The 18,680-nt window shown below is 50.2% G+C and overlaps 1 protein-coding gene across 4 annotated transcripts in view; it reads left to right on the forward strand.

The window, feature by feature from the left end:
* Window positions 1–18,450, forward strand: part of SEZ6 (seizure related 6 homolog) — a 109,075-nt gene extending 90,625 nt beyond the window's left edge. The window contains exons 8-18 of one of the 4 annotated variants that reach the window (XR_014558463.1): window positions 446–640; window positions 2,681–2,819; window positions 3,279–3,475; window positions 5,505–5,699; window positions 8,281–8,472; window positions 11,412–11,609; window positions 11,744–11,782; window positions 13,464–13,584; window positions 14,005–14,107; window positions 14,580–15,059; window positions 15,285–16,572. Coding sequence is in view for 2 of the 4 variants with exons in the window: in XM_083715062.1 (XP_083571188.1) it covers window positions 446–640; window positions 2,681–2,819; window positions 3,279–3,475; window positions 5,505–5,699; window positions 8,281–8,472; window positions 11,412–11,609; window positions 11,744–11,782; window positions 13,464–13,584; window positions 14,005–14,107; window positions 14,580–14,612 (1,412 nt within the window). In the remaining 2 variants the exon portion in view is untranslated. Of the gene's footprint in view, window positions 1–445; window positions 641–2,680; window positions 2,820–3,278; window positions 3,476–5,504; window positions 5,700–8,280; window positions 8,473–11,411; window positions 11,610–11,743; window positions 11,783–13,463; window positions 13,585–14,004; window positions 14,108–14,579 lie in introns of all 4 variants that reach the window. The other 3 variants (XR_014558464.1, XM_083715063.1, XM_083715062.1) reach the window with 3 other exon arrangements.
* The last annotated feature ends 230 nt before the right edge of the window (window positions 18,451–18,680 follow it).

The raw sequence follows: 18,680 nt of genomic DNA on the forward strand, positions 1-18,680 counted from the left end.
AGCAATTAATTGCACCAATATTTCAAATCCAATTAAAGCTATTTAGTTTAATTCATTCAACAAAGCGGGTAACTGGAGCACGTGATCTCAGGCGGTGGTCCTTTGGACCTTCAGCGCCCCCTGCTGCCCCCTTGTAAGTGGTCCTGTAAGGGAATCGCATTGCCCTCCAGGGGGCGCTACCACCCAATTTGGGAACCAGTGCTTTCGGCTGCCATGCTTTTTTGGGGTTAGTGCCATGGGCACTGACATTTCCAACCGGTCCCCTTCCCCCCCCCCCACAAGAGGCAGAAAGAAAGAGGGCACCCAACCCCTTCGCTTTCCCGAGGGATTTGGGTAAAAGTCACCCGTGTCCCTGAGCCCTGCTTTAGGAGACCCCAAAACACTCTTGAACGTGAAGCCAGCTCTCTGACTGATGCCCTCTCTCGCGCGCGCTGCCCCTTGCCAGCCTTTGAACCCGGGCACTGCTATGAGCCGTTCGTCAAGTACGGGAACTTCACCACCAGTGACATGACGTACGCCGTGGGCACCACCGTGGAGTTTGCCTGTGAGGCGGGATACACCCTGGAGCAAGGCTCCGTCATCATTGAGTGTGTGGACCCCACCAACCCCCAATGGAACGAGACTGAGCCGGCCTGCCGAGGTGGGTGCCGTGTTGGAAAGCTTTGGCCGCTTACGGGGGCCGCATTGGCCGGCTTCTGGGGGCCACAGGCCAGTTGTGGCTAGACCCAGAGGATGTAGGATAAATAACATGGAAACTAGCCTACCATTCGAAAGTATCATATTTTTTGCTCTATAAGACTCACTTTTTCCCTCCTAAAAAGTAAGGGGAAATGTGTGTGCGTCTTATGGAGCGAATGCAGGCTGCGCAGCTATCCCAGAAGCCAGAACAGCAAGAGGGATTGCTGCTTTCACTGCGCAGCGATCCCTCTTGCTGTTCTGGCTTCTGAGATTCAGAATATTTTTTTTCTTGTTTTCCTCCTCCAAAAACTAGGTGCCTCTTGTGGTCTGGTGCGTCTTATAGGGCGAAAAATACGGTAAATACAGTCGTACCTTGGAAGTCAAACGGAATCTGATCCGGATGTCCGTTCGACTTCCAAAACTTTCAGAAACCAAAGCGCGGCTTCTGAATCACAAGCCCCGTCGGACGTTCGGGTTCCAAAGAACATTTGCAAACCGGAACAATCCAAAACGTCCGAGTACCAAGGCGTTCAGGATCCAAGGTACGACTGTATTTCTTCTCTTGCTCCACCCCTTTTTGCCTCAGGCTCCTCCTACCACAGACACGCGGCCCTGGGAAGGTTGCTCAGAAGAGAAGGCGGCCCCCAGCTTAGAAGGCTTTCCTACCTTTGCTTCAAAACACGCAACGGAACAAAATGCGTTCGCAAATATTGATGTCGTTTCTGATCTTTATCGTTCTAAACTGATAGTTGATCTTTATTGTATTGTTGAGGTCAAGGTCACATGCTTAGCAGCCATTGCAATTAAGCGGTTTATCGATCAAAAGAACAGTAAAATACAACGAATGCCCCAAATTTCCGGGAGGTTGTTCTGTCCTACTCTGGCATACTGGAAAGGGTTAGGAACAACCAGGAACTTAAAGTAGGGTTGCCATACGTCTGAAATTTCCTGGGTACACCCGGGATACTGCAGTCGGAAGCAGTGTCCAGGTGGAAATTGGCCAAAATGTTCGGGAAAATCCGGATGCATGGCGACTCATGTCAGCAATGTTGTTTTTGCCAGCTTTCCATAAAAATAGCTCACAAACGTCTCTCTTCTTTGCGATTTTTCAACTCATGTCTATATTCTGGTGAATTTCCATAAAAGTAGCTCACAAACTTCTCTCTTTGAAATTTTGCAAAGGAAAACAAAAGCAAAATTTTCACTTTTTAAAATATGGCAACCGTAGCTTAAAGGGAAATCCTAGTGGTTCATTTGCAAGCAGGGCTTGCTGTTGAGCACCGATTGCAAGCCCTGTTCTGATCAGTGGCACAAGGAAGTTCCCCAGCCTGCAAAGGCTGCAATTAATAATAATAATAATAATAATAATAATAATAATGCATTATTTATACCCTGCCCTTCCCGGTTCAAAAACCAGGCTCAGGGCAGCTAACAACAAATTTAAAACACTTTAAAACACTTAATTATAAAAGCAGCATAAAATACAGTATAAAAACATGAATAACAATAAAAATAAAAAATCAATTAGATAATCCCCAGGGCTAGCTGGCTGAATTGGTCCTACTTGAGCCAGCAAGGAGGCCAGGGGAGAATGAGCTGTGGGGTCTCATAGTGGGTGATCTTCATAAAAGGAGAGGGGGAGGGAAGGGAAATAAAAGATCAGGCTGAATTCAAATTAAAGGCCAGGCGGAATAGCTCTGTCTTACTGGCCCAACGGAAGGAGGTTAAATCCTGCAGGGCCCTGGTCTCATGGGATAGAGCATTCCACCAGGTCGGAGCCATCACTGAAAAGGCCCTGGCCCTAGTAGAGGATAGTTTGACTTCCTTAGGGCCCGGGACCTCTAAACTATGGTTGCTCATGGACCTTAAGGTCCTCTGCAGGGCAGACCAGGAGAGGCGGTCCCGTAAATACGAGGGCCCTAAGCCACAAAGTTGTGACATTCTTCAGGGTTTGCCATCCACAACACAGCCCCACTGATCTCTTTCCACACTTCTCCTGCAGCTGTGTGCAGCGGGGAGATCACAGACGCCGCCGGGGTGGTTTTGTCCCCCAACTGGCCGGAGCCCTATGGGAAGGGCCAGGACTGCATCTGGGGTCTCCACGTGGAAGAGGACAAGCGGATCATGCTGGACATCCAAGTGTGAGTTGTGCCTCTGTTTGGATCGATTCACGGAATCCTAGAACTGTCTAGCTGGAAGGGAGCCCAGGTGAGCCAAAGTCCAAGCCCCCTGAAATGCAGTATTCGCACCAGGCTCTCCTACTGCAGCAGGAACTCAAAACAACTTGCAAGGTTTTTTGTAAGCTGCACAGCTGCAGCCCCCTGAAAGAATATTTTGTCAGTTCAATCGTACAAGTTTCAGCCACGGGAATTGGCTTCAGGTTGACACATAGCATTGTTCAGCTGTGGAACTCCCTGCCACAAGGCAACAGGGTGGCTTTAAAAGAGGATGGGACAGATTCAAGGAGGAGGAGAAGGCTTGTCCTAGCTACTTACCCTAATGCAGAGCTGTAGCCATCTTGCAATTCCTTCACCGTAGAGGGTTGGACTAGATGACCTGTGGGGTCCCTTCCAAACCTACAATTGTACAATTCGTTTCAGGTTACGCCTTGGCAAAGGAGACGCGCTGACTTTCTATGACGGGGACGACTTGACGGCTAGGATCCTGGGCCAATATTCTGGCCCCCACCGGCGGTTCAAGCTGTACACCTCCATGGCTGACGTCACCATCCAGTTTCAGTCGGATCCAGGGAGCAGCGTCTTGGGCTATCAGCATGGCTTCATCATCCACTTTGCAGGTACGTGCAGAAACCCCTGAAATTTGGGAAGGCACTGCCCTGGCGGGGAAAGGGGGGGAAAACAGGTTTCTATTTCTCTCTGTGATTCTCTCTTGGTTTCCTTCTTGGGGAATGGGGCATATTCAGGAGATGGAAATCAGGATTGCATCCAACTGGGTCCTACTCAGAGTAGACCCACAGAAATCAATGGACCTGAGTCTCCCAGGTGCGTTCATTCCAGTTGGTCTGTTCCGGATATAACCCTCAGAAATTGAGAAAATACAATTTGCTTCGGCTTGTGTTTGCTGCTCAATTTAAGAAATTCAAATTTATTAACAAGGCAGCCAAATGCAGAATCCTATAAGCATGAAATGCGCACCAGAATCATGCAGAAGGATAAAAACTTGGCATATACCAAGGTGCACATTACAAAACACAAAAGCTCAAGTCATGAGGGAGGCTGCAAGACCTTGTCTAAGTTGAAGAGCCTTCCCAGGAAATTTAGCTAGATCAAACAGACCTTAGCTGTGGTTCCTGCATTGCAGGGGGTTGGACTAGATGACCCTTGGTGTGCCCTCCAACTCTCAATTCTGTGATTCTAAAGGGAGGAGTCCTGCCAGTTGTTCCACCCACTTTTACACCTGGCCCCGCCCACCATGTGTTCGCCCCGCCCACCTTTCCCCGGAAGGTGGACCACGAAGCAAGGCGAGCAAAGTTCTTCCTCCTTGCCACCCCCATGAGATAGGCCTTTGGTCTCACAGAATCATAGATTTGTAGAGTTGGGAGGGACCTTCAAAGGTCATCTAGCCCAACCCCCTTGTAATGCAGGAATCACAGCTAAAAAATCCCCAGCAGATGTCCATCTAACCTCTGCTTAAAAACCTCCACAACATCACGAGTGAGTTTGGCCCACTGTCAAATACAGGGATCAGCAACCTTTTCCAGCTGTGGGCTGGTCCACCATCCCTCAGACCATGTGGGGGGCCGGACTACTTTTGGGGGAAAAAATAATGAATTAATTCTTATGCCCCACAAATAACCCAGAGATGCATGTTAAATAAAAGCACACATTCTACTCATGTAAAAACACGCTGACTCCCGGTCCGTCCGTGGGCTGGATTGAGAAGGCAATTGGGCCGGATCCAGCCCCCGGGCCTTAGGTTACCTACCCCTGGTCAAATAGCTACTACTGTCAGAAAGTTCTTCCTAATATGTTTTTAATAGATAGATACATAGATGATAGTCTTAATGTTATTGCTATTTATTTGTTTCTTAATGATATAAATAAATATAAAATAATATTAATAATATTAAATCTGAATGTGTTGAGGTGCATGTACCGGTAGTTCACCTGGTTAGAGGATGGCGCTGATAATGCCCAGGTTGCAGGTTCGATCCCCGTAAGGGACAGATGCATATTCCTGCATTGCACGGGGTTGGACTATAGATGATCCACAGGGTCCCTCCTTCCAAAATTTATTATTATTATTATTATTATTATTTGTTATTTGTTATTTATACCCCACCCATATAGCCGGACCTCCCCAGCCACTCTGAGCGGCTTCCTACAAAAGATTAAAAATGCATTAAAACATCAGTCATTAAAAACTTCCCTAAATAGGGCTGCCATCAAATGTCTTCTAAACGTCAGAGAGTATGGCATACAATCTTCTGTAACTAAGACACCTCTGGCTAAAAGATTATCAAATGCAATTAAATTAGCGGTACAGGAAGTACCTAGAAATAAACAGCAGATCTTTTTCCTGAAATAATCTGAAAACCAAAATTATGCACCTCGGATCAAAAACTAAATAAAAAAAAAATGTTGAAAGTGTATACATTTACAATCTGTAAGTATCGTATTTAAATTTCCATTTTTGTTAAGGAAATGTTTTACGGTGAACAGAAACACAAACAATTGCTGCAAATACATACATCTTGTACTTGTCTCTGGTCTGAGAGGGCTGGAGAGTGCCTGGCCTGGCCCCTCCCTCTGCCCACCTCTCCGGGGTCTTCCCCTGACCTCTGCTCCCGGCCTCTTTCCCTGCAGAGGTTCCCCGGAATGACACCTGCCCTGAGCTCCCCGAGATCCCCAATGGCTGGAAGACCATGTCGCACCCGGAGCTGGTCCACGGCACCGTGGTCACGTACCACTGCTACCCTGGCTATGAGCTGGTGGGCACCGAACTCCTGATGTGCCACTGGGACCTGATGTGGAGCGGGGACCTGCCCTCCTGCCAGCAAGGTGAGCCAGGGGGTGCGGAGGAGGTGGCCAGCCAGATCCTGCAACTGCGGGATTTAGAGGGCTGGCCTAAGACCCCGGACACCAGGGTTCAAATCCCTGCTCAGCCACAAAGCTTGCTGTTGTGGGATGTGACCCATGAGAGCAGTCAAGTACAACATTACTTGTTTTCCTAGAGAAGACATGTGAGGGAATGCTTGGTCCAGCCAGTTGAAACTTCCTGGTCCTCCTGGCTGGAGCATCCTTCCTTTTGCATGGGATAGAAAGTGGGCGTGACCTTACCTGTCCAGGTAACAAAAGAACGAGCCACGCAGCACTCTCTCTCTCTTTTTCACTTCCTTCTTCGTTGGACCAGCTTTTTAGCTAGAAAGGCTCTGCTCTGCTTTCAGCTAGCAGAGGCACTGGGATTATTCCCTATATGGGGTAGATCCACATGTACATATTTGTAATTAAGTCTGCCTTCAGGGATCCAACTGTGGACTGATGTAAGTAAACTTCTTTTACTTTACTTCTTTATTGACTTTAAATAAGATTGAGGCCGACAAAGGTCCGCATAGTTAAAGCTATGGTTTTCCCAGTAGTGATGTATGGAAGTGAGAGCTGGACCATCAAGAAGGCTGATCGCCGAAGAATTGATGCCTTTGAATTCTGGTGCTGGTGGAGACTCTTGAGAGTCCCATGGACTGCAAGAAGAACAAACCTCTCCATTCTGAAGGAAATCAGCCCTGAGTGCTCACCAGAAGGACAGATCCTGAAGCTGAGACTCCAATACTTTGGCCACCTCATGAGAAGAGAAGACTCCCTGGAAAAGACCCTGATGTTGGGAAAGATGGAGGGCACAAGGAGAAGGGGACGAGAGAGGACGAGATGGTGGGACAGTGTTCTCGAAGCTACCAGCATGAGTTTGACCGAACTGCGGGAGGCAGTAGAAGACAGGAGTGCCTGGTGTGCTCTGGTCCAGGGGGTCAGGAAGAGTCGGACACGACTAAACAACTAAACAGCAAATACTGTGGCATCTTTATTCTTTTTAAGAGGGATTCAGGGGAATTTACCAGGAACATACAATTCAATCTGAGACAGACTGAATTGTATAATAGTGAGAGGCTCACACGAGCCTGCAACCAGCTATCTGTTGTGCTGTGTAAAGGGGAATGTTAGCTCTGCCAAGTAAAGGAACTTGCTAGCGCAAGTTAGGAAGGATATTAATGAACAATATGTCCTCTCCTGCCACCCTGAACATTCTCACAGCTGGGTGGTTTCGGCCCAGGCGCTGTCTCTCTCAGCCTAACCCTACCTTGCGTGGGGGAGAGGGAGCCACTTCTGGAAGACTGGATTACCTTCAAGACTGGATTACCGCAATGCACTCTATGTGGGGCTTCCTCTCCTCTTGATGTGGAAGCTGCAGTCGGTGCGGGATGCTGCAGCACGATTGCTGACAAGAGGAAGGCCTGGTCAGCACACCACAGCTCTGCTCAGGGATCTCTACTGTCTGCCAATTTGCTGCCGGGTCGAGAACTATGAGAACAGAAAGCCTTTAACAACTTGGGACTAGCCTTACCCACTCGACATGCCTCAATCGGTGGAACTGGCTCTGTTCCAGCTGCCACATAATCCCTTTTCCAAATTTGCAAGAACTCAATGTTATAGGGTGGCAGCGCCTACAACTTTGGAACTCCCCGCCTATTGATATCAGGCAAGCACTTTCACTGTCCTCTTTTCGGCAACTGATAAAAATGTTCTTGTTTTCAGGTCTGAAGAAAACTGATGCAAGTTTTAACTTGTTTTTAGTCTATTGGTATTCTAACTTTTGGAAACACTACAATTGCTGTTGGTAATTTTTCTTACTGATAATTTTATTGTTTTGTAAAGCACGTTGAGGTTTTGGGGTTTTTTCTGCAATCCAGTGGGGTATAGATGAAATGAAATGAAATGAAAATATGCATCTCTATTGGCCTCATCTGTCAGGGAGCGGAAAGACCCTGCTGTCTGGGCAACAGGGGAACACCTGAGAAGGAGGATCCCAGTTACATCCTTCCACTCTCCTTGGAAGGAATGCTCTTTCCCATCTAGTGTCCAACACGATGGCTTTAATTTCTCAAATCGCTCTTCATAATTATTCTCCGGAGGAGCCCACAAGACTTCTTATGTGTCCAAACTGGAATTTTCAATTGGCTGAGGCAAGAGCTCCCCCTGCTGGCGTTTGTGATGCTGCTGCTGCTTCCTGCCTAGTACTGTACAGAGTCAGATTGTGGCTCCATCAAGCCCAGTAGCGTCCGCATGGACCGGCAGAAACAGCTCTCCAAGAGGGTTTCGGGCAGGGAGCCTTTCCCCCCAAGCCCTACCTTGAGATGCTGCTGTCGGAAATTGAAGCTGGGAACTTCTGGCCCAGAACTACGGTTCTCCCTCCCAAAATGCTGCCAAGATTCCAGTTCAAAGGCTGATTTAAACAGAAGCACTGGGAATTCTCTTATCTCAGCTGGGTCCTTTGAGCTCAGCAGTGCTGACACTGACCTGCAGCAGCTCTCCACTGAGCTACCCTGCCCCTTCACAACCCACCACGCTGCCCCATTCTCTCCCTCTCCAGTGACCACCTGCCGGGACCCAGGAGATGTGGACCACAGCCGGCGCATGGTCTCCGAGAACAAGTTCCCCGTGGGCTCCACCGTCCAGTTCATCTGCGACAAGGGATACGCCCTGGCGGGCAGCGGCGAGATCACCTGCCATGATCGGCAAGCCGGGGGTCCGAAATGGAGCGACCGTCTCCCCAAGTGCATTCGTAAGCTGCACAGGGTCTCTGTGGCTTCCCCAGTTCAGTTCCCCTTCCCGCAAAAAATTAGAGCCACTGAAATTCGCAGGCAGCTCTCACTTAAGGTCCATTAATTTCATCACAGGAGGCTGAACTAGAGAACCTTCACGGCCCCTTCCAACTCTACAATTCTATGATTCTAAGTGCAAACTGTGGAACTCCCTGCCACAGGAGACAGCAGTAGCCACCAATGAGATGGGTTTAAGTGAGGATTGGACAAATTCATGGAGGGGGAGAGGGCTATTGAAGGCTATTGATGTCTCTGCTCTGCCTCCACTGTTGGAGGCAGAAATGCTTCTGAATCGCCATTTCTGGAAACCACAGGAGGGGAGAGTTGCTCTTGCGTTTGAATCCTGCTTTTGGGTTTACCAGAAGAGGCATCTGGTTGGGCCCTTTCAGAACAGGATGCTGGACTAAATGGACCCTCTTTTGTCTGATCGAATAGGATCTTCTTATGTTCATAGGCTCTTAAAAGACTCTGGAGGTACACTCCATTGTCTCTCGGGACAGGCAGCTGCCAAGAACAAGAGCCATCTCCATTAATTTCTCTCTCTCTAAATTTTTATTTGATTTTTTAAAAAATGTAAACATACAACAACAAATACAAAATCCAAATATCAAGATTACTCTGAATCTCCTGACTTCTCCCCATCCCTTCCATGGGTCACAATGATAATCTTTACAGCGGCATATCAATACTATCCAAGTTTTATCCTTCCAAATTATCCACACTTTCCATTAGTTTACAAGTGTCGTGAAAACATCCTGCTAATATTTTAGCCTGCCTACAACGTTCTCGTAAAGAGATCGTAAACTTCCCCCATTCTTTTTTAAAGTTCTTGTTGTCCTCTTCATTTCTGAGCTTCCCAGTTAATTTTGCCATTTGGGCACAGTCCGTCAACTTGGTTTGCCGTTCTTCTCTGGTCTGGGTTGTTTCTTCCTTCCATCTCTGGGCTAGCAGCAGACCATCTCCCTTAATTTCAATGGCTTGGGCAAAATGAGTCCTGGCTTCCCCCAAAGAATCCTGGGAACTAAAGGTGCTGAGAGTTGTTTCCCCTGTTCTCCTCCCCGAGTGGTTAAACAACCAATCCCTGTTCGCAGGGAACTCTGGGAATTGTAGTTCTGCGAGAGGAATAGGGGCCTCCTAACAACTCTCAGCACCCTGAAGAAACTACCATTCACAGGATGCTCTGGGGGAAGAAGCCATGGTTGTTTAAAGAGGCATCACAGTGCTCTAAAGATACGACCCAAGGGCTCGTTAAGATTTGGGACCAGCTGTTGTTAACGAAACTTTCCTCTGCTGTGCAGAAGATATCACTGGGTGCATTTTAATCTGGTTGCGAAGACAGGCTCACCCACAATGCAGCCTCGAGTATCTAGCTCCGGATATAATTTTCTGAATAATTTTGCGTCGGCGCTGCACCTGGGGTATGTGTTATCTCCCTCCGCTGTGCCATTTCCGCCTTCCTTTTCTCTTTCTCTCCTGCGTAATGAAAGGAAGGGAGAGAATAGACCGGCGTGCTAATTTATGCAAATAATAATATGCAAATTTCTGTCATTTTAATCTGGCTTCTAGGGGGATAGGCGCCTTGTAACCAGCTTTGAAGATTCGTTTTCTTTTTCCAATTCAAAACATCTGGAGCCCAGTACAAAGTCCTAAGTCCCCACACCGAAAGCCAGTGGTGGTTCAGTTCTTCGGCTGCAATTCCTGCATTGTAGTGGGTTGGACTAGATGATCCTTTGGCTCCCTTCCAATGCTACAGTTATGTGGTGTAATAGTTTCATGTCACGCTAGGATCTGGGAGACCATCGTCATCATCATTTTTAATTTGTATACCGTCTTTCTATCTTACAATACGCAAGGCAGTTTACAAGCTGAAGAAACAAAAAATGTAGATCTTATAACAATCTAATGCAATACAAAAATGTGATAATAAAACATAACTTTAAAACAGGCAGCCTACACCAAAATATTATTTGGTGTAGAATATTATTTGGTGTAGAATTAGAATATTATTAAATAATGATAACATATAAAAGTTAAACAGAAATCCACTCAACAGTTACAATAAATAATTTCTAAACTATAATCAGTAAAACAATGGCAAGCCACAGTACATAAAACAATACAATACAAATTGAGAAGCAGAGACTAGAGGGTGGGGCAAGGCAGGTGGAAGGAGCATAGCTGTCAACCGTCCCTTATTTGGCGGGAAAGTCCCTTATCCCAGCGCTGTGTCCCGCTGCTGTCCCTTATTGATGATGTCCCTTAGATTTCCCAGGTTTCAAAGGAAGCAGCTCCTCTCCCTCCCTCCCTGCCGGCCAGGGAGGAGGGAGGCTCCAACTGTGTTGCTTGGCTGCGTTGCTCACCCAATAAGGAGTCTGAGAACGACTGGGGGGTGGAGCTTTCATGCCTTGTGCCGATCAAATCAGCCACGTTGCCTGGGGACCCGCCTTTGCTCAGCGCTTCCCAGTGGAGAGGTGATGTGGTTTTCCTTGCTGCATCCCCTTTGCCGGGTTGCTGCGCTGTGGGAACCACTGCTTGAGGCTTCATTGGCTGCTGGCTGGGCTTTCTGCCTTTGGCTCGGAGGGGCTCAGAAGTTGAACATACCTGTGTTCGGAAAATCCCTTATTTTGGCTGCTGATCCCTTATTTTCGAGGCTGCTGCTCCCTTATTTTCAAATCTGTAAGTTGACAGCTATGGGAAGGAGGCCTTGCCTGATGGAGTCTTTCCCCTCACCTGGGTTCGAATCCCTGCTCAGCCACACAGAAGCTCATCTCTCAGCCTGGCCTACCTTGCAAGGCTGCTGGGAAGATAAAATCAGGGAGGCCGGGAGAGGGGAGGGAAGGGGAAGAGCTGCTTTGAGATATAAATGGTAAGAAATAAACGGGAGTTTTGCACTTTTCAGCGGAGGTCTACGAGCCCTGCCACAACCCAGGCAGCCCCGACCATGGGGCACAGAACCCCGAGAAAAGGCTCTACCAGGCCGGGGCGAGCCTGCGCTTCTCCTGCACCAAGGGTTACGTGCTCCTGGGCGACGCCACCCTCCGCTGCGTGCCCGGCCACCCTTCCCAGTGGAGCGGCTCCCCTCCACTCTGCAAAGCGGGTGAGTCCCTCTGGGTGGCGTAGCTGAGCAGGGGGGGTCGCTGGGGCTACCCTCCCCTGCAGTAGTCCAGCAGTCAGTTATGGCACCCTAACTCTGCCCTTTACCCTCTCCCTCTCTCCGCCTTCCTTCTGCAGCCTCCTACGATGAGTTTTATACAAATCGCAACTTGGACGGTGAGTCGCCTTCTTTTGGCAAAGGGAAAGGAGGGAGACCGTTGCACCCCAGAGCGAGGGCAGTATTCTTAGCGACCCACAGACCTCTTTGCTGCCCCCCTGCGCCCCTTCCCCTACACCCAGGTCCTACGTAGCTCCTTTGCCAGCAGAGGATGGCCCCTTTGAGCAAAACCCACCAAGAGAAAGTGGAGTGTCAAAGGAGGACCTGGGGGAGTAAAGGTAAAGAGACCCCTGACCATTAGGTCCAGTCGTGGCCGACTCTGGGGTTGCGGTGCTCATCTCGCTTTACTGGCCGAGGGAGCCAGCATACAGCTTCCAGGTCATGTGGCCAGCAGGACTAAGCCGCTTCTGGCGAACCAGAGCAGCGCACGGAAACACTGTTTACTTTCCCGCCGGAGCGGTACCTATTTATCTACTTGCACTTTGATGTGCTTTCAAACTCAACAGGAACTCACCCCGTCACGGGGATTCGAACCGCCGACCTTCTGAGCGGCAAGCCCTAGGCTCTGTGGTTTAACCCACAGCAAGCTTTAAATCCCCCAACTTTTCCATGAAGTTCACTGGGGGTGACCCTGGGGCAGTCACTGTCTCAGCCTAACCTGCTGCGGTATGAACACAGAAGAAAAATGAAAAGAAATAAATGAATTAATTAACCAATCGGATATCCGCCCCATGGCAGCTCCCACCTAAACTGGCTTCTTGCTGCCTGCCAGTCTCTGGGGCTGACTGCTTCCTGATCCTCCTCTGCAGTCTCAGCTTTGCCTCTTGTAGAACTAAGCCAGGAGCAGGAGGAGGGTGGGGACCAAGCTAGGAGCAGGTGTGCAGCCTGGGAGTCATTTTGGACTCACAGCTGTCCATGGAGGCGCAGGTTAATTCTGTGTCCAGGGCAGCTGTCTTCCAGCTCCATCTGATATGCAGGATGAGACCCAATCTTGCCACTGGTGCATGCTCTAGTTATCTCCCGCTTGGACTACTGCAATGCGCTCTACGTGGGGCTACCTTTGAAGGTAACTTGGAAACTGCAATTAATCCCGAATGCAGCAGCTAGACTGGTGACTGGGGGCAGCCGCCAGGACCACATAACACCGGTCCTGAAAGATCTTCCTTGGCTCCCAGTACGTTTCCGAACACGATTCAAAGTGTTGGGGCTGACCTTTAAAGCCCTAAACGGCCTCGGTTCTGTATACCTGAAGGAGCGTCTCCACCCCCATCATCCAGCCCAGACACTGAGATCCAGCGCCGAGGGCCTTTTGGTGGTTCCCTCACTGCGAGAAGTGAGGTTACAGGGAACCAGGCGGAGGGCCTTCTCAGTGGTGGCGCCTGCCCTGTGGAACGCCCTCCCAGCAGATGTCAAGGCAATAAACAACTATTTTACTTTTAAAAAACACCTGAAGGAGGCCCTGTTTAGGGAAGTTTTTAATGTCTGACGCTGTATTGTTTTTGATATTTGGTTGGAAGCCGCCCTGAGTGGCTGGAGAGACCCAGTCAGATGGGTGGGGTATAAATAATAAATTTATTATTATTATTATTATTGGCTCTGGTTCCGCCCACCATTGGGTTCTTTGCCTTACCTGTCCCATCAGGGCCCTACCTACCAACGCTTCTTTCCCCCTCTGGGAACAGAGTCTCGGCTGGCCCCCATTCCCTCCCACTGACCGCCTCCCTCTCTTTCCCTCCCCAGCCGTGGCCAAAGTGGCCCCCGCTGCAGACCCCCTGCAGGGCAGCAACGTGGCTTTCGCCATCTTCCTGCCAGTGGCCGCTGTGGGACTCCTCCTTGGTGCTGTCTACCTGTACATCTCCAGGTGAGCTCTCGTGGCTGTGTGGACACACTGCATCACGGGGGGGGGGGGGGGAGGTCCTTTCTTGTTCTGAAGGAGCGTCTCTACCTCCATCGTTCTGCCCGGACAGAGAAGCCAAGTTACAGGGAACCAGGCAGAGGGCCTTCTCGGTAGTGGCACCCGCCCTGTGGAACGCCCTCCCACCAGATGTCAAAGAGAACAACAACTACCAGACTTTTAGAAGGCATCTGAAGGCAGCCCTGTTTAGGGGAGCTTTTAATGTTTGATGCATTACTGTATTTTAATATTTTGTTGGAAGCCGCCCAGAGTGGCTGGGGAGGCCGAGCCAGATGGGCAGGGTATAAATAATAAATTATTATTATTATTATTATTATTATTATTATTATTATTATTATTAATGCCTCTTTTTCCCTGCCACCCCAGACACCAAGGGAAGCCATCGCTGCAGCTGCCCCTCTCGGGCTCCCACCCCTACGATCACATCACGGTGGACTCAGCCTTCGACAACCCCACCTACGAGACCGGAGTAAGTGCCAAATCCCTCCCCTTTATGAGCGCGGAGAAATTCGGAATCCCTTCTTCAGGCGGGGCAGGGTTAACCTGCGGAACTCCCTCCCACAAGATTGCAGGGATCGCCACCGACTTGGGTGGCTCCGGAAGAGGGATAGGCAAATTCATGGAGGAGGAGGAGGAGGAGGACGAGGAGGAGGACGAGGAGAAGGAGGAGGAGGGGAGGACTACAAGCCACAAGGGGAGGCAGAAATGACAGTTTCTGGAAACCCCAGGAAGGGAGAGGGCTCTGGGGCTCAAATCCCACTTGCTGGCCTTCCCATTAGGGCAGCTGGTTGGCCATCATGAGAGCAGTGCGTTGGCCTGATCCTGCAGAACTCATTTTCTGCCCCCCACTTCCTTACGCCTCAGCCGAGGGGAGGGTGTGGGGCAGGGTGGGTGGGTCGCCTGCCTTGGTCCCATCAATCCAAGTGCCCAACCCTTTGCAGGCTTTTTTCTCTCCAGGAGGTCCGGGAGTATGAAGTCTCCATCTAGGGCAGGCGCCACTCTCGAGGGGGGAGCCGGAGGGGCAGGCCCTGCTCTCCGAACCACCACCACGGCCGCCCTACGACGACCCACCCTCCCTTCGACGACTGACTGACTCCGTGGCTGGCTGACCCACACCCAGAAGGACTTGTAAATACCTCCCACCCTGCCCTACAGACAGACTCCCAGGGAAAGGAACATCAGGGTCCTGTGTGAGCTGGCGGCCAGCATACTTTCTCTCTGTGTCCTTCCCCCTACCCCGATTCCAAGGCTTCCTGACCCTCAGAGCCTAGCGCTGGAACAGGGGCAAAATCTCCCTGCAGCATGCTGCACCCCCAAACATCCGGCCACCAACTAGCCTGCGTTGGATGCCATCCCTTCCTCAACACCACGTTCTCAAACCTCCCTGCCTCATTCTTAGCTACAACCATGGTTTACTGGAGGCAGCTCCAAAAGCCATGGTTTACTGGAGGTGGCTGCACTACCATAATTTATTGGAGGCAGCTCCACAGCCATGGTTTACGGGAGGGGGGTCCACAGCCATGGTTTACTGGACGCGGCTCCACAGCCACGGTTTACTGGAGGTGGGTCCACAGCCACGGTTTACTGGAGGCGGCTCCACAGCCACGGTTTTCTGGAGGCGGCTCCACTACCATGGTTTACTAGAGGGGGCTCCACAGCCATGGTTTACTTGAAGTGGCTCCACTACCATAGTTTTTTGTGTTTTTTTCCACTGCCATAGTTTTCTGGAGGTGGCTCCACAACAACAGTTTACTGGAGGGGGCTCCACAGCCACGGTTTACTGGAGGCGGCTCCACTGCCATAGTTTATTGGAGACGGTATCACATCCTTGGTTTACTAGAGGTGGCTCCATGGCCATTGAAGCCCTCACTTCGTTTGGATGCCGAAAATTCTAAGCCTGGGCTCCAGATGCATCTCCTGCCTCCTCTTCACTTCCACCTCCACAGACTGGTGTTTGCACCATTGAACGGGCATTTTCCTGCCCCCTCCTTGCAGGAACTGCAGGTCCAACCTCTTGTCTCTGGTGCTAGCCCACCCTTTTGGCCCCAGGCCCTGAGATTACCAGAAGTGAAAAATGAAAAGCCCCCAAATTGTAGGACCGGCAACTCAAGGTTCAAAACATCACACAGGAATTTTACAAGGACTTTTAAAAAATAAAATAAAATTGAGAAGGTAACATGAATAGGGGAGGGAGATGTTTAACACCCACCAACCCCTCTTGTGAGTCTTCCCTTTTGGGGGGCAGAGGGGGAGATTGAACAAGTGGGGCATAGACTCTGCCTCCCACGCTGCCCTCTAAGGAGGCCCTACAAGAAGTGTGGGGACCTTAGTCTCCCATATTTTGCTGAACTACAACTCCCTTAATCCCTGGCCATCAGCCATGCTTGCTGGGGGCAAATGGAAGTTATAGTTTGGCAGTGCTCTGGGAACGGGAAGCAAAGGTTTCCCAGACCCACCTTAGAAGCCTGGTTGTGGGAGGGTTATGGGTCATTGGGGAGGAGTGTGGGCCAATTGTGACCCAGGAGGGGCCAGCCCTAGAAGGCTGGAACAGAGCCTAGGCAGGTGACCAAGGTGTCTGACTGCACAAGGGAAAAAGTCAGTTTATTCCAGATGGGGCTGAAATTCGACTCTGGATGCGCCTACACAATCCATGCTTTTTGAACCGAAAACAACAACAGCTCTTCGAAAATTCAAACGTCTCGGAATTTTGCAAGGCGGTTCCCTCAGATGGGTAATGGGTGCAAGAAATGCATATATACACACATGGGCAAAGTCCGCATGCCAGTTGCCAGGGCATATAACATGCAAATGGGCATTGTTTCGAGTTGAGTGGGGCGGATGCTTTGTTGAGCTGTTTGCGTGAGGTAAAACAAATGTAGCTACCGGGAGGCAGCTGTGCTGAAAGGCTGATAAATTTTCATGAGGACTTTCAAAGTGGAAATGTGGAGAACTGGGTCCTAAAGACATAGGTGTCAGGTGTCAAAAGCCAGGGTGAAGCCAGGGTGTGTCTTCAGCAGTTGCCGACAGCTGAAGGTGCACTTCTGCAGGGAGGGAATTCCTTGCGTGACTGAGGGGCCACCACAGAGAAGGCCCTCTTGCCCTGAGCCGCCACCACCACCCACAAGCCTCTGAGGGCAAAGGAGCCACCCAGAGGGTCTCCTCCTCTGATCTCAGCACCCAAGAGGGTCTGTCGGCTAAGGAGGCAGACTTTCAGCTACTTGGAGCAGGAGTCATTTAGGGCTGACCAACATGAGAACCGTGAATTGGGCCCAGAAATGAACTGCCAACCAGTGCAGATGTTTTAAAAGAAGGGTTGCCCTCTGGCTGGGAAACTGTTCTCCTCCTGTGTCGCATAAATCCAGAAGAAAGATACCCTTTTTTTTGGCCCAAGGGGGCAGATCTTTACCTGTCCCAATGGGTGAACTTTGACAGGCAGGGAGCCCACCTGTCAGTCCTATGGTGCAGGTGATTGACAGGTGGGTTGCCCCACCCATCTATCAAAAGCCTCTATCACAGCGCTCCCAGGGTCCCGCAGGCCCTGACTCCTACTCTTCCTTACACCTGCATGGCATGCAATCACAACAAACAGAACAGAAGCTTCATTACACATTATATACGTTGGAACATTCAGGACCAGGTTAAACTGTGGAACTCCCTCCCACTGGAAGTAGTGATGGCCACCAACCTTTATGGCTTTAAGAGAGGATTGGACGAATTCATGGAGGAGGAGAGGGCTCTTGAAGGCTACTAGCCCCTTGCCAAGTCCAGCAGGTCAGCACAAAGTATCCCTCGGCTGCCACAGTATTCCTGCAGGAGAGTTCATACTCATTCCGTTTCCCCACCAAACAGAGCACCGCATAAGCCCAGAGTCCAATTATTTCCCCCTTCTGCATGGGAAGCCTGGATATTGCACACACACTCACACTTATTTCACAGCACAACGCACCAGTCCTCATCGAGTTCTGCTGCTGGCATGGCGCTTTTATGTATTTAATTAGAATTTATTTATTTTTTAATTTAATGATAGCCGTGATACCTACATTGCAGGGGGTTGAACTAGATGACCCTTGGGACCCCACACAACTCTTTGAGTCTATGTGCAACATATATGGATGCAGCATAAAAGGAAAGAGGGACGGGGAAGGATGAGGAAAGGGAAATGACCTGGGCAGAAACGCTTTGAATGTGGCTAATGCACCTTCCGTTTGCACAACCAACTGGCCCTTCCCTTCCTACCTCTTACCTGGGGAGAGTGTGGGGAGCAATAGCAGGGAGCTGCCAGTCTCCACCCCACATCCCTGATGCATTTTCTGCAAAGCTGGCTCAAAATTCTTCTGGAAACTGGCGGGGAGGGGGAATGTTACGTCAACCTTGGATTCTGGGCCAGCATTAGATCTCTGGGATATGGGGCAGCCCCTTGGCTTCTGTCTGCAGCAACTACCCTCCAAGGCAAGCCTAGGTGGTGGGTTTCGGGGGAAAGGCCCCCTCCCAGAGCCCCTCCTCGCCTCCCCTCGTCTGCTTAGCCAACCAGGTATGTCTGGACCCCTTCTCTATGAGAAGGGGCCTTTCCAGCTGGGCTCTTGGGGGTGGGAGGGTGGACTAGGCATCTGATTGGGGAAGAGGGGTCTTGTCTCGCTGCCCTCGCCCTAGCCATGCGGGAAGATTTTTACCTGTAGAGTGTAAAATAGAGCAAAATTCTCAGTTGTTCAGCCTGTTTTTTGGGGGTGGGGAGGGGAAACAGGGGTGGGGGGTTGAGGGGAAAGAACCGACCTTTTGGATTGTTTAATGAATAAAACTGGTGTTTTGGAAGAATCTGGTGTGCTGTGATTGAATTGTGTCCTACAGGCAGCAGCCGGCCATCTCAAGTGTTGCAATTGGGGTAAATGAAGATTACGAGAGGACTGAGGTGTTGCTGTTCACACACACCCCACCCGCTAAAATGTACCCCAGTGCTGAAAAAATAAGAGGTGCTGCCTGCAGTTGTTGAGGGTGGACAGCCCTGGTGTTCTTGCAACATCCTTTCTTGGGGGTGAGGGGTGTCA

Source organism: Podarcis gaigeae, assembly GCF_964106915.1.
Source record: "Podarcis gaigeae genome assembly, chromosome: 15".
NCBI classification, from domain to species: domain Eukaryota; kingdom Metazoa; phylum Chordata; class Lepidosauria; order Squamata; family Lacertidae; genus Podarcis; species Podarcis gaigeae.